The following is a 15192-nucleotide window of genomic DNA, read 5'->3' on the forward strand; positions in this document are numbered from 1 at the left end:
AAATAGCTCTTATTTACCAAAGAGTCTTTCACAAAGTTGAAAAATATAGAAATATTTTTTTAAAAAATTTGGTTCATTTTTCTACAAAAATTAAAAGCATTACAAATTATAGATATCTATAAATCTATAGGTATATTTTGATACTAAAAAGGTTCATTATGAAATTTAGTTATTTAATTAATTTAGGTATTACCCATTTCTATCTGACTCCAGTTGGCTCATATATTGCCATATCAATTCAATATATACCAAATTGGATGTGATCTAATCACTATATATAGGTAGAAACAAAATTAATAAGAATGCACCCAACAAGGGACTCTCTGTATCTTAACTAAAGGCCTGGGAAAACAACCAAACACATTGTTAGAAATGTCATAATTCTATTTGACTTACATGGTGGCAAGCAAATACTACCAAATATAATAGTTTATTGAACCTTGGGTGTCTTAAAAAGCTTGTCATGTATTGTGTAAATAGGCAAATAACTGAAAATCAACTCTGTTGATCTCTTTGGCTGCTCTTCATTTGACATGCATATAGTTGACTGCATTCATTGTTAGTGACAATAAGACCTAGTATTACCTTATATGACCTGAATCACATTTCTGAAGATGTTCATCTACCAAAAGAACAGCAAACCCCAGTTGAATGCATTTTTCATTTTTTCTGCATTCCTACATTAGTTTTACCCAAATCTGCTTTGCCAAATTGGAAGTCCTCTAGAGAGGTTTTGAAGAGAAAAAACCATGAGGAGGAGGAACATAAGGGGAAATCCCATTGCATGAAACTCTGTTTATATGACATTGACTATAGTTCTGAGCATTTAACCTAGAATGTAGCATATAACATTCTGCAAAATGCTGTCATGCCATGGCAGAGGTACAAAATATGTGGGCATAGATAGACTATCTATACCCATATATTTTAAAGTTTAAAAATCTCTGCCATCCACCACTGCATTTCACCAATCTTGCTTTCAGATGCTAAATGCCACTGCCTCCTATTTATCAAATGCTGGAAGACTATTATTATCAGCCATCAAATACGGAAGAAAAAGCTTCTGTAAATTATAGCAAACACCCAGAGAATGTTCTAGTATTTAAAACTGGAATATATTTGTCATCCAAATCCATGATGTAGAATTTGGATAAGGATTGGAGGAAACTGGGTATTCTATTAATCGAAGCCTAATTTGGGTGACCAATAGTCTTCTTAAGGGAGCTTTAATTTAAAGCTCCAAATACATTAATTTCTTTACCAAATGAAACAGGATTTTTAAAGTATTCTCTCTTGTACACAAATACTTCCTTCAGGATGATAGGAATTACACTGTTATGTTCATTAATACTGTGGGTCTTTTAAAACATTAAATAACACTGTAATAAAATCCTTAGCGAACATTCCATTTGGAACACCAATAAAAATTTATTCATTAACAAAGGTCATAGGCTACTGCTTTACTGAAAACATGAGAATATGCATAGTACAACGACCAACCTTTTTTATTATAAGGATTACTCTACTTTTTGTTTAATAATTTGTTGGTAATTTCTTCCTCTTCTGCTTTTTACTTCAGTTCATGCACAGGGGGACAGTGGACTTGCATCAGCCTTTCATGTCCTGGAATATGTTCTATTGAAGGTGGCTCCCATATCTCCACTTTTGATGAGAAATACTATTCCTTTTTTGGGGACTGTAGCTATATGTTCACTAAGGTAATCTGCGTGTACAAGGCTACCTGATTAGGTTGATGGACCTTGGAGTGACTTCCTATTCTTTAACATCAACACTGCAGTTTAAAGTTCCTGTTAAAGGCATTTATACCCATTCTAAAGAAGAGACCTAAACCATCGGTCCTGTCCACATGATTGTGATAACACAGTATCCAACTATGTGGAATTGTCACACTGAAAACAAGGACCCTCCCATGCATTGTTGTTACTGGGAGTAGTTCATCCTTTCTACCAATCTATGAATTATTACGTATTTTTATTCACATCAATTTTAAATAAGGCTCCCTTCTTCTTGATTACACTTGAAATCAGTGCTCAGGATAACTGAATCCTTTCCTCATCAAAAGTTTACAAAAAAGATTATTCCAACATTATCATCAGACATTATGAAATCATCAACCATGGCTCTGTTTTCTGTTATTTGGGGGATGGGTGGATACATGTCTAATGGCTGCACTTTTTTTTTATTTGTAAAATTGTGATGCTTTGTTCAAATAAGAGGGGGGGGAAACAAAAATTGCAACTTTTAAAGTACTTTATTTTTTTTAATTGTGGGAAGGAAATCCTGACCTACAAAAACGGAGTCAGGTGATTTTATTCTTATTATTTTAAAAGACAGGAAGCATGGTGGCTCAGTGGTTAAGACTCTGGCTGGTTGGCTGGAAAGCTGACAGTCCATGTTCAAGACAGGGGTGAAATGCTACCAGTTCGCACCGGTTCAGGTGAACCAGTAGCAGCGGCGGTGGGTGGTTCAGAGAACAAGGCTCCACCCACCCAGACATCGTTACTTCCTGGTTTTAACCAGGTAGTAACCTGTTTTTTACCTGCTGCGCATGCGCAGAGGGTCCAGGCGTGCATGTGTTGCATGCATATGGCGCGTGTACTTCTGAACCGGTAGGGAAGGTAAGTAGATTTCATCCCTGGTTTAAGACCTTGAGCACCATGTGACAGGGTGAGCTCCTGTCCTCACACCAGCTCCTGACAACCTAGCAGTTTGAAAGTAAGCAAATGCGAGTCGATAAATAGGTACCACTTAGGTGGGAGGGTAATGCTCTGTAATGTCATGCTGGCACATGAGACTGCAGAAATATCTTTGGACAGCACTGGCTCAATGTCCTTAACATGGAGATAAGCACTGCCCTCTATAGCTGGCAACCACTAGCAGAGTAAAATCTCTTTACCTTTTTTAAAATTTTATTTTAAAAGTATCACTAGTTTTTAGAAGGGATGTGATAGGTTCAGGCAATGCAAACTATTAAAATACTCTTTTTTTTCCAGCTCTGTGATAGCAATGCCTTCGCTGTTCTGGGAGAAATTCAAAAGTGTGGCCTGACAGAAACTGAGACATGCCTGAAAGGATTAGCTATAAACATTGATGGAGGACAGACAGTAAGTGTGAAGAACAAGAATGGATGAGAAGCATGCTCGCTCAATAATTTTAGGAGTATTTTTTTTCACCAGACCCAGTGAGAAACAGATTCAGTTTGCATGCAAAAATTAGTTCTCAGTTGAGCTCCTGATACTAATGTTAAACCTATACCAGAAATATGCAGTAAAAATGTTGACTTTCCAATTACAAACAACACATGAAGTTCATTTTCTTTGCACAATGTTCTGTCCATTGTTTCTTTGTAGGGGGATCCATGTTCTGGAATGTTTCTTTCTTTTGTTAATATTTCAGTATTACTTTTCACCGACTATCCTGGCTCCAAAGTTTATTTCCTTCAAACTTTTTGCCTTGAATATTGACTCCACTTCACTTTCCTATGCCTCTTTTCCTTGGTTTTACTCTCTTTCCCTGTTATTTTTCCTTTTCTCACATTTTAGTTCTTCCTCCCTAGTTTAAGCTATCTTCCTGCTGGGATCTGGCTCTTCAGCTTCACTATGTACCTAACTTCAAATTTGTCTTACAAAAATTCTCCATGGCATAGGAATGCTCTGGACATGAGTCTCTGAAAAATCTCAAGAAAAATATTTATCTCATCCCACTTAAAACCTGTTCCAAATATTTCAGCACTTTTATTTTTGGTACACAAACTTAATTCAACCAGTTATTGTCAGAACCTTCATTCCAACAAATAAAATACGATATAGATTCTTTATACAGATATTTTGTATTTAAAAAAATGCAGTTAGACAAAACAACAAGGGTGTATTTCCTAAAAGGGTTAATGAAAACCAAAATGACTGAAGGAAAGGAGTTTGGTTTCTTGTTTTAATTTATTGCTGTATGCTGCTTTGAGCCATTGTGGGTGAGTTGGACATATGTATTTGCTTAATAACTAAATACTGCAGTAAAGACATACTTTCTCAGTGTGCTTGCTCTAATCTCTCATTTTTCACTACCCAGGTGATTGTGATCAAGTCTAATGGAGCTGTGTATGTGAATATGATTCTCACTCAGCTGCCTATCTCAGCATGTGAGTTCTTTGCTATTTATATGCTAGTATTTTACACAATTTAAGGATTGATCTCTTGTTCCTGGAATTTATTTGAAATTCTTCAAAATAGCTAGGTGAATGAATAAAATAATACCTCATCATTTGACAATGATGGAAGAAAGAACTGAATGTTGTTAAAAGTCCAATTTAGAGCAGGAAAAGATTGATAGTAATGCATTACCAAAATGGAGTGGAGTGGAGTGGAGTAGAGTAGAATTCTTTATTGGAAATTTAGATATAATATTAAACCTTTCCTTTGAAGTAGGTACTAATTTATTGATCACAAGCAATTGCTAATTATGTTAATAAGAAATGTTAATCCTAAAAGTTATTAGCTTATATTCGTATCAGTTAATGATTGAGATGCAAAGTCTAAGCCTGAATCAGTATCATGCAAAGCCAGTGTATACATCTCTGTGCTTGTGCTGCAGCAACAACCACAGTTGCAAGACTCATCCCCTTTGTGGCAAATAAAATGTATGTTTTCATCTGAAAACTACTTTGTTGTATGGTTTTGTTTCTACAGCCAATGTCACCATCTTCAGCCCTACCTCATTCTTCACTGTGGTAGACACAAAATTTGGAATCCAGCTGGTGATACAATTTATCCCAATAATGCAGCTGTTTATATACATAGACCCAAGCCACAAAGGGCAGACATGTGGTAAGTGAATCAATGAGTCGTTCTCACTACACAGAAGAAGGATGTTACAATGATAAAAAATTGATGTCTTTAATTTTTGTTTCAGGTCTCTGTGGAAATTTCAATGGTATCCAAACAGATGACTTTAAAGCTATCAGTGGGGTGACAGAAGGAACCCCTGCTGCCTTTGCTAATACCTGGAAAACACAGGCAGACTGCCCCAACGTCAAAAACGTATTTGAAAACCCCTGTACTCTCAGTATTGAAAATGGTATGTATATTTGTTTCCTGTGCTTCTCCTGGGCACTCTTCTCTGACTTATTTCTCTCTGTACTGTTGATACTGCACTTTTCTAGAATTCACAGTAAGTATGGCTGTCCTAGAAACAGCTTTAAAAAGAGGCCCTATAAAGAAAAAAAATTAGAAACACATTTAGCATTGTGTTTAAAAAATATAAAAACCCAAACGGACTGAAATATTCAACCATTCTGGGATTAAAGTTGCTTGTATCTAGAATTATCAGGACATAAAATTCATCTTCACAATGGACAATAATAAGGATTATCATTATTATTCTATATTTATGTCCTGCTTTTCCTCCGAGGAAATTAGAACAACATTCATGATTTATTTACTCTCATTTTCTTCAGAAAAGAGTCTTGTAAAGAAGATTAGACTGATTTGGGGCTACTGTAGACTTTTCTTCTACAATGCCTTCCCCAAATAAATATAAAACAAATAAATAAAAATAGTGACATGTATAGTCACATGAAAACACATCAGCAGAAAATGAAAAATCTATAATGTACCCAAAGGTGACAGAACCATTATTACATAGCTGAGAGAATACAGCTATTTTGCCTGGTTTAAATTAGACATTTGTGTAGCACAAGACTGTCTCACTAAGGGTTTAGAGCTAAAACCAGTTCCAGAGCATGTACAGTGTCTGATTGTGATGATAAAATGGCAAGTGTGCTTGTGCAACCAAAGCCCCACCCCTGTTGGTGCTAATGCATTGAGTAGAAAACTTAGTAAAAAGGAATGGGGCTTTGATTACTCTATTGTGTTTGTCAGTTTGATATAGTTGATCATTGTTGCAGATGTAGACAGAGGATGTATAGCAAAAAAGGGTACCAAAATGACATCCCGTTTATCTCTGTTTTACAGAAAAATATGCTTTACACTGGTGCGGATTGCTGACTGACACCAAGGGGCCCTTTCAGAAATGCCACCCAGTAGTAAACCCAGCTGTTTACCACACTGTGAGTAGTTATTTCTCTTCCACTGAAATGCCAAGAAGAACCTAAAGATAATACATGGGAAGAAATGCATTGCCAGAATGAGAGAAACCCTTAAGATTTTAATTGGCCTTTTGTTGAGCTTTCTATGTATTGGGGTTTTTTTTTTCACTCCCTACATTTTATAATCCAGTCAATATAGTTCTCATTTTATATAGCACACCAGAACCTCTACCTAGTCAATAACTAACAATCAAATATTAGTATGAAATATTAATTGGTATATATAAATGGAATATATATTTCCATTCTGGTGTTAGGTCTTAATTGGAGATGTCAAATAATTTTTAAGCTGTTCTAAATATTTTGCATTTCCTGGACTATTATGTGAATCAAAACATTATTATCCTTCCTGTATTTCAGATCTTGCAATATAGTTTATGGTTTAAATTTGCATAAGTGCACACAGAGATTGGGGAAAGTTGTATATGATATATATATATATATATATATATATATATATATATATATATATATATATATATATATATATATATATATATATATGTATATATATGTTTTCTCAGGTTTTCGCGGGTGTTTGTATGTAGGTCTTTGGTTATTCGGGTCTTCTCCCACGTAGAATTGGAAGTGTCTTGGCGAAGCACGAAGCCGAGAACACCAGCCTGAAGATGACGAATGAGACTTCGTCGAAACGTCGCCAAGACACTTCCAATTCTACGTGGGAGAAGACCCGAATAACCAAAGACCTACATATATATATATATATATATATATATATATATATATATATATATATATATATATATATATATTAGGAAAACTCAATTAAAATATATACTGTACATTAGAAAAATGCACATTCTAAGTTAAGATGTGAACAGAATTCATACATTAAGGCAAGTTGTATAAAACAGTCAATGTAATTTTTTTTTATAATGTTTAAGAAAAAATGCAGAGGAAAAGAAATTTTAATGAGTTGGATTTAGATGAAGCCATTCATTTCCAGTGTAAACTCTAAGTTTACTTTAGTGATTTATAGCACCTGAAGTATATGGCTATTCACTTTGCAGGATGCCATAATTCATGGAAATCCCTTTCTTCCTGAAAGCTAATAAACTGTTGCATATTTATACACTGAAAGAACGCAACTGACGAGCATATGACAGACAGCTTAGATGAAAGCCAAAAAAAGACTTCCAATGCAGTCTCTCCAAGTTGCTCATGATTTTGGCAAAGCCGGGCTAAAGCAAAATTACAGAAGTGGTGGCTCTTCAGATATTAACGCCTATACCTCCTAATAGCCCCATAGGAAAAGAGGCTGGCTAATATAATTCAGCAATATCTGAAGGATTCAAGGATTGCACCCTGGATATAAAGGGAAATATCTCTGAAGGAAGGTGAAGTTTGTTTAATCCGAAGACCCTTTGTTTTTCTAGAACTGCATGTTTGACACCTGTAACTGTGAAAAGAGTGAGGACTGCATGTGTGCTGCTCTCTCAGCCTATGTCAGGGCCTGTGCTGCTAAAGGAGTATTGCTAAGCACATGGAGGACTACTGTCTGTGGTAAGTTTAGAATAACAAACAAAAAAGAGAACCAACCTAGAACTAAGGAGAAATTTCCTGACAGACAATTAATCAATGGAAAGGCTTCCCTTCAGAAGTTATTATGGGTGCTTCATCACTGGAGGTTTTTAAGGAAAGATTGGACATTTGTCTGGTTTGGTACAGGATCTCAAGAAGACCTCCAAAATCCCCTCCAACTGTTATTCTGACTGTCCACACTTGCTTTTAACTCAATTAAAAAGCTCCTGAAGGATCCCAGACTATTGGAAACTTCTTATTTTTCAGAGAAGAGGAAGAATATGCAAGGAAATAACTTTAAAAAATAACTCCAAAATTATCGAGCACATCATTTGATAAAACTTTTATTACATTTATTTTAAAATATGTTTGCATGTGTAAGCCTCTCATGCCTTAAGTTTGCATGTGCAAACTTCTCATGGTTCATACCTTGTGGGTAGGGTCAATTTAACTCTAGCCACCTCTTCTTCTGATTACTGAACTTTTATTGGGCTCCTATTGCTTTTCGACAGCTGAAATTTTCCTTCTCCTTCCAAGGCATCTAGTGGTTCACATGCCCCCAGCCTTTTGCCTTCAGTATCCTGTTCTCAGTTTCTGTAGGTTTTATAGGTTGATATCTAGTATTTTAACTGCACTAGTGGCAAAAGCCAGTGCAGTTCATTTAACAATCGAATTACTGTATGTGGCAATGGCTACTTTCACTGGTCAGAAACTTTTATTCTATGAGTTTTATTTTGGGGGGGTTGCAGAACATGTTTTGATGTTTGGAGGGAGATGCTGATATTTGCAGAGTTGAGAGACAGAGGGAGGGAGGGGGGAGGGAGGGAGGGAGGGAGGGAGAGAGAGAGAGAGAGAGAGAGAGAGAGAGAGAGAGAGAGAGAGAGAGAGAGACTGAAAGAGACATTGCAACTTCTTGTATGTAGGAATTTCTAGTTATGATTGCTACATGAGTCTTGCAAATGAATCAATTCTTTTTCCTTTTTCTCTTCTCAAGCCAAATTCCAAATTTGTCCTGAAACTTGGACCTATCATTACAACATTGAGACCTGTCAAGCCACTTGCAGAGCTCTCAGTGAGGTTGATGTCACCTGCAAAATCAAGTTCCCTCCACTTGATGGATGCACCTGTGAAGAAGGGACATACCTGGACGACAGTGGCAAATGTGTGCCTGCCTCTAAGTGCCCTTGTTACCACAAAGGATCTGCCATTCCATCTGGAGAAGTGATTCATGACAATGGCATCATGTGGTGAGAGACTTGAAATAAACATAGTAGTGGAAAGAGAAAAAGCAGAAAGCCGTGGAACAAAATTATAGGGGAAAGCAAGTGTATTCAACCTTGCTTGTGAGCTAACAGTTCAGGACCACAAATGCTTTCGCAAAGTCACTTCATCTACTAGAACAAATAAAACTTCAAATCTGGTGCTGCTATTTTACTGTACTTCTTACACTGAGCTGAATTTTTAAAGATGGAAGTACCTATTGATCAATTTTGTAAAAGCTTGTAGTATTTCCATCCCTCCCCCCTCCCCACATTTCCATCTATAAATATTTTGGGCATTAAAAGATACTTCTAAATGACCAAATCCATCTGATTTGAAAACCCAAGCCTTTTGGGAGACAGAAGAATGAAAACTTATTATTTTTGAAAATAGGCTAGCAAAACTGAAATAAAACTGAACTTAATCAGTAAGGGATTCACTTTTGTATTGTTTGCTTTAATCTAGGTCAAAGGTAAAGTGATAAAAATGGGGGAAGCTGGTAATAATACAGTTGACCTCTATGAATTTGTGGCCCGCCCATTTCTAACAGAAATTCTTCAAGTATCCATAGGAAAGGATCCTAAGTAAAAGATCTTTTGACTTCTAACAACTTGTGATCAAAAACAAATGCATTTCAGTATTTCAACATGTTCTGAAAGATTCTTTCCTTCTCCTTCTCCCTTCTCCTTCTCCCTTCTCCCTTCTCCCTTCTCTTTCTCCTTCTCCCTTCTCCTCCTCCTCCTCTGCCTCCTCATCAACAAAGAAACTACTTATAGTTTAAAGTGTAATAAATCAGAACTGTAAGTTTATTACATTTATTGCAATATAACAGCTGTCCTACTCTTTTACAGTACCTGTGTACAAGGCAAGCTTCAGTGCATTGGGGAAGTGAAACCACAAACAGGTACAACCACCATTTTTATTCCCTGTTTTATTATGATGGTTTTCCAGCCTGATTCAGATCCAGCAAGGGAAATCTATGCCTAAAGCAAGCATAGTATTTAAGTGAAGTACTTTATGAATAAATTTGCTATTTAATTTGTCTTAATAGCACCACCACCACCCCACAAATCTGGCAATGGCGCCATTAAATGGCAAGATTTGTAGAAACTGAATACCTCATTGGCTAATCTAAAAATAAGCACTGAATTAGATCCAATACAGCTCCCACAAGAAGACAATTTCTTGAGTAAAGTTGCTGGCTCAATATATTCTGGCAGCCGAGAGATCTGCAACTGATTTTTGCTGATTTCTCATTCCTCTGCAACATGCAGAATTCTGTTCTAGGATGTCCTCAACCCTCCAAACCAGAATTGGGGGACTGAGGAGGTTGCAAGGGAAGGAGGGCAGCCATTGAAGGCCCAGAACCGCTGTTTCTAAAACTGAAGTATGAATATTCATGTGGATTTAATTTGTGTACTTCACAAGAAAATTGAAAACTTGATCAATTCCTGTACATTAATTTTATGATTATTAAAAGGCATTTTCCAACTTTGGGAAACACGATTCAAAACTAACAAGCCTGAATAAAACAAGATTGTGATTCTTCTAACATGGAGTCCCATGTTAGTTGCAGCTATAAAATCTAAAATTTGGCATAATATAAATTGTGTGATTACCGAAATAAAATCTCAAGACAGAATTTTTTTTCTTCCAGATTGTGATGCTCCTATGGTATACTTCGATTGTGACAATGCCACAGCTAACGCTCATGGAGTTGAGTGTCAGAAGAGCTGCCAGACACTTGATATGGGATGTGTAAGTATGGCTAGCTATAAGTGGGTCTGATTTTAATAGCTTTTTCAGCTTCTGTGGGATTGTTTTCTGAGTGAAAATGCAGAATAGAAATTTAATAAATAAAACAGCATATTGAGTGAAGCTGTCTGCCAGCAGGTAATTGACAGTAATTAAAAATTGTCTTTCTGTCTCTGAAACTGCCAGCACAACTTGGCACACTATCTTCCTATCACTTGAGGAAGATATTGCCAAATAGAAATCAGTCTGATAGGTCACAAGACATTATGGTTAATGAAGTATCTAAAAATCTTCTCAGATCTTTCTGGGAGAAAGGAGAACAAATTCCTATGATACCATAAACCTGTTTAACAAGCATGGCTTAGTCATGATTCTACATACTTCGATATTTGATTCTATTACGATTATTAAGCTTATGCCAAGTCACTGTCCAGAGATGCATAAAAATAAAAATTCAGTGAGCCCTCTTCATATCCGTGAAGAGTACAGTGGTTAGAATGCTGTACTGCAAGCTATTTCTGCTGACTGCTGGCTGCCTGCAATTTGGCAGATCTAATCTTGACTCAGCCTTCCATCCTTCCAAAGTTGGTAAAATGAGGACCCAGATTGTTGGGGACAATATGCTGATTCTGTAAACTTCTTAGAGAGGGCTGTAAAGCACTGTGAAGCAGTTTATAAGTCTAAGTGCTATTGCTATTGCTTTATCAAAATTCCTGGAGGAAAGGGAAATTGAAACACCAATGTACACATTAAAAATAGTAAGAAGAACTGGTGCTAATTTGAAATCACTTTTCCTTTGTATGATATCTTAGAAATGTTACTTCTTGTTGTACAATTTTGTCACATAACACTTTTTGTTAATCTATTATTGCAGTACAGTGCACAGTGTGCCTCTGGTTGTGTATGTCCTGATCAGCTAGTGTCTGATGGCACAGGTAAATGTATACCTGCAGAAGAATGTCCATGCGTTCACAATGAAGCCACATATAAACCAGGAGAAACGATCAAAGATAAATGTAATACTTGGTATGTAATACTTGGTATGATGGCTGGAATAAAGCGGATTGTATCTATATTGCATCAATGCACGCCTATTAATATCTAGTATGTGTTTGGCTACCTAGCACATGCAAGAATCGAAAGTGGATTTGCTCTAATAAACCTTGTCTGGAAACTTGCTCAGTTTATGGAGATGGTCATTATATCACCTTTGACGACAAACGATATGCCTTCAATGGAGTGTGTGAATACACACTGGTCCAGGTATTAAACTTTTTCTCAATCAATTTCTACTATCATAAACTTATAATTTTTTAGCCTTGAATCTCCATATTTGTGTTCATAAAAACTTAATGTCACATTCTTTTTTGCAGAATCAGTGTAAAAATAAGACAAATGTAGACACTTTCCGGATTATCACAGAGAATATCCCCTGCGGTTCTACAGGGACTACCTGCTCAAAAGCCATTAAGGTGTTCGCTGGGGTAAGTAACTTAGCAGAAGGTAAAAACATTATGACCTATAGTATGAACAAAACATGTAGTATGGACAAAGCAACAAAATATGCAATATGAAATCTTTATATATTAAGTGGAAATCTTGAAATAGTATATGGTAAGCATAGGGCATCATATTTGCAAAAATATCCAAAAGCCAGTGCAGAACTTGCCAATAATGGGAATCTTCAACTGAAATTATTAGAAGTAGTGGCATTGGTAGGTGGTGTGAGTGGTTTCTATGTGTAGTGTTTGATCAATGTTGACTCCTGGTGACTGCCTGGAAAAATTCCTGCAGTTTTCTTGGCAAAGTTTTTAGGAAGTAGTTTGGAAGTAGTTTTAGGAAGTATATTTAGGAAGTATATAGTAGCATTAGGAAGTATATTCTAGGGATGAGAGAAAGTGATTGGCCCAAGGTCACCCAACTTCATATCTAGGATAGGACTAGATCTCATGGTCTCCTGGTTTCTAGCCTGATACCTTAACCACAACACCAAACTGGCTCTCCATTGATAGATATAGGTACAAATATTTATGTTGCTTATATTTTATCTTTTAGAACTATGAGTTACTACTTACAGATGGAAAATTTAAAGTGATAGAGAGACTTCTTGGTGGAGGCGAAGTGCCGTTCAAAATCCGATACATGGGCATCTACATGGTGATTGAAATTTTTAATGGAGGTGTGATCGTGATATGGGATAAGAAAACCACTGTGTTCATTAAACTCAGAGCAGACTTTAAGGTAAGGAGTGAATGCAAAATAGAAACTGAATAGTTCTTTTCATTTCTGAAGAATTGCACTGAAAAATTGTTAGAGAATGAATGATACATTCATAATATAATGATACAGTCAATGAAGAACAATGTTTAAGAGTTAAACGTGCACATTTAAATATTCAGTTGGTTTATTAAATGGATTCTATTATGGTTCCACTTTACAGTCAATTTAGCATTATTTTGGTTGCTAGAACCATTGATAACAGTGAAAAAATTGTCATGTCAAACACAAAGAGCAAGACAATGTTCTGACATTATATGATGCAGAGCAATAAACATGGTCATTATGAACGACAATTCTCTGTTGACTTTATTATAGCTAACATTCTTAACTGCCTTTTTTGCATTGTAAGAATACAGCTGATTGGCTATAGCATAAATATTTGCATTTCAGAAATACTGCAGATATTTTATTTGGGTGGACTGACCCCATTTAACATTGGTATTTATGTGGAAATTTTAATCATTCCTAATGATTATGTGAATAACTGAAGAGGTGTGTGTGTGTGTGTGTGTGTGTATCCCTTGAATTGATTGTCAACATATAACAAAAGCAATACTTGGAAATCACACTGAACTATGGTTCAATGAAATATGAGCAAGCATAGACCTCACGTACTCCCTTCCCTAATTTTCTTGCCAATGTTTCACATCTTTGCCAGCTTCCAGATGAATGAACTTCAACTCCCTGAATTCTCATTCATAGCCATACTACTATGGAATTCTGGGATCTGAAGTCTATAGACTTGAAAATTGCCAAGGCTGGGAAAGCAAGTTCCATATGGTTGGAAGAAATGCAAAAGCTTTCATTTCTGTTTCCAGAAGACCAAGGCAGAATACAGAGCATGCTCTCTTGCTTTTTCCCCCAGTAACTATCCTGAGATTGGATAGGCAGAAAATAAAATTACCACTCAGTGAGCATCTATGCCTGAATATAGGAATTAACTTCAGCTTCTCTATTTCTGGACCAATACTTACAATGACATCACATTAGTAGACAAGCTATGATTGACGTTATGATCTGGTTAATTTTAAACCAGTTTTGCACAACCTCCCTTCTAAATAGGTTGGGAAGTGAACTCTCAAAATCTCCCAGTTATCATGGTCAATAGCTGGAGACATCTATTTAAAGAAGTGTTTGAAAACAAATATCCTAAATCCTGGTTGCAGAAGTTGGCTTGTATCAATTAAACTTAATTATTAATGTTAATCATAGCTTTGTGTTCAATCTCGGGACAAACCTTTTGCATGAGGAAAGACCTACCTGCTCATTCTGTGAAACGTAACCTTTTTTAGTTCTGTTAGGGATACTTGTGCTCCATTCAAGGATAACTTTTCGAAGATGGGCTAGTCAATGTATGGTATACAAATATATGTACGCACAATGTTGCAGAAAACGTAATTTCATATTTTTGGATTTCTTTCATTTTGAGCAATGCCTTATTCCACTGAAAAGAACTGCGTATTTCATGCGACAATGACCACCGAGTAAAATACATAGCAATAGATTATTTAATAGTTTGAGGAACTCAAACAGCTTTTGAGGAAATACATTCTCAGAAGGACAACCATGTTATGCTTTTGAAGAAAAAAAAATTAATTCTTAAAACTAATTTTGGAATAAATTGGGGTTAGGGAGAGATAGGCATGTCTATTTCATTGCTATGAAGCACAATGCTGTTTCAGTGTAATTAAAAATGTATTGGTTTCATAGATCCTTAATCGTTTTGTGAATCCACATTAAACATTCCTAGACTTGGGTTTGTCTTTAACATAGACAGCTTTGAGTACATGAGTTCAAACTATGTGTGAGAAATATACTTAAAGGTCTCTGAGGAATGCAAAATCTTCAGCATTAAAATGGTTAGATCTCTAAAGCTAGAACCATCTCTGTCCAGCTTTCAACTTGTTTTGTACTTTTCTCTATGCAGGGTGAGGTCTGTGGCCTTTGTGGAAACTATGATGGCAATGACATCAATGATTTCACCACCAGGAGCCAGTCTGTAGTAGGAGATGTCTTGGAATTTGGTAACAGCTGGAAAGTTTCTCCCACTTGTCCAGATGTCCCAAACACCAGGGATCCATGCTCTGCAAATCCTTATAGGAGTTCCTGGGCACAGAGGCAGTGTAGCATCATTAACAGCAAGACATTTGCTCTCTGCCATCCTCAGGTATGAACAGATCCATGTCAGAAGATTATATAGATCATTTGAACAAACTTTATCCAATATAGGTAAT

The 15192-nt window shown here is 36.2% G+C and overlaps 1 protein-coding gene across 1 annotated transcript in view; it reads left to right on the forward strand.

Moving 5' to 3' along the window:
• MUC5AC (mucin 5AC, oligomeric mucus/gel-forming) overlaps positions 1-15192 on the forward strand; it is an 81167-nt gene that overhangs the window by 16077 nt on the left and 49898 nt on the right. The window contains 15 exon segments of the mRNA XM_070935046.1: positions 1580-1718; positions 3015-3125; positions 4087-4156; positions 4704-4841; positions 4927-5091; positions 5988-6082; positions 7519-7645; positions 8658-8910; positions 9775-9827; positions 10581-10681; positions 11553-11704; positions 11803-11941; positions 12052-12162; positions 12734-12919; positions 14886-15125. Of these exon segments, the coding sequence (XP_070791147.1) occupies positions 1580-1718; positions 3015-3125; positions 4087-4156; positions 4704-4841; positions 4927-5091; positions 5988-6082; positions 7519-7645; positions 8658-8910; positions 9775-9827; positions 10581-10681; positions 11553-11704; positions 11803-11941; positions 12052-12162; positions 12734-12919; positions 14886-15125 (2080 nt within the window).

Source organism: Pituophis catenifer, unplaced genomic scaffold, assembly GCF_029215685.1.
Source record: "Pituophis catenifer annectens isolate HBS135680 unplaced genomic scaffold, rPitCat1.0.hap2 SCAF_1, whole genome shotgun sequence".
In the NCBI taxonomy this organism is placed as follows: Eukaryota; Metazoa; Chordata; class Lepidosauria; order Squamata; family Colubridae; genus Pituophis; species Pituophis catenifer.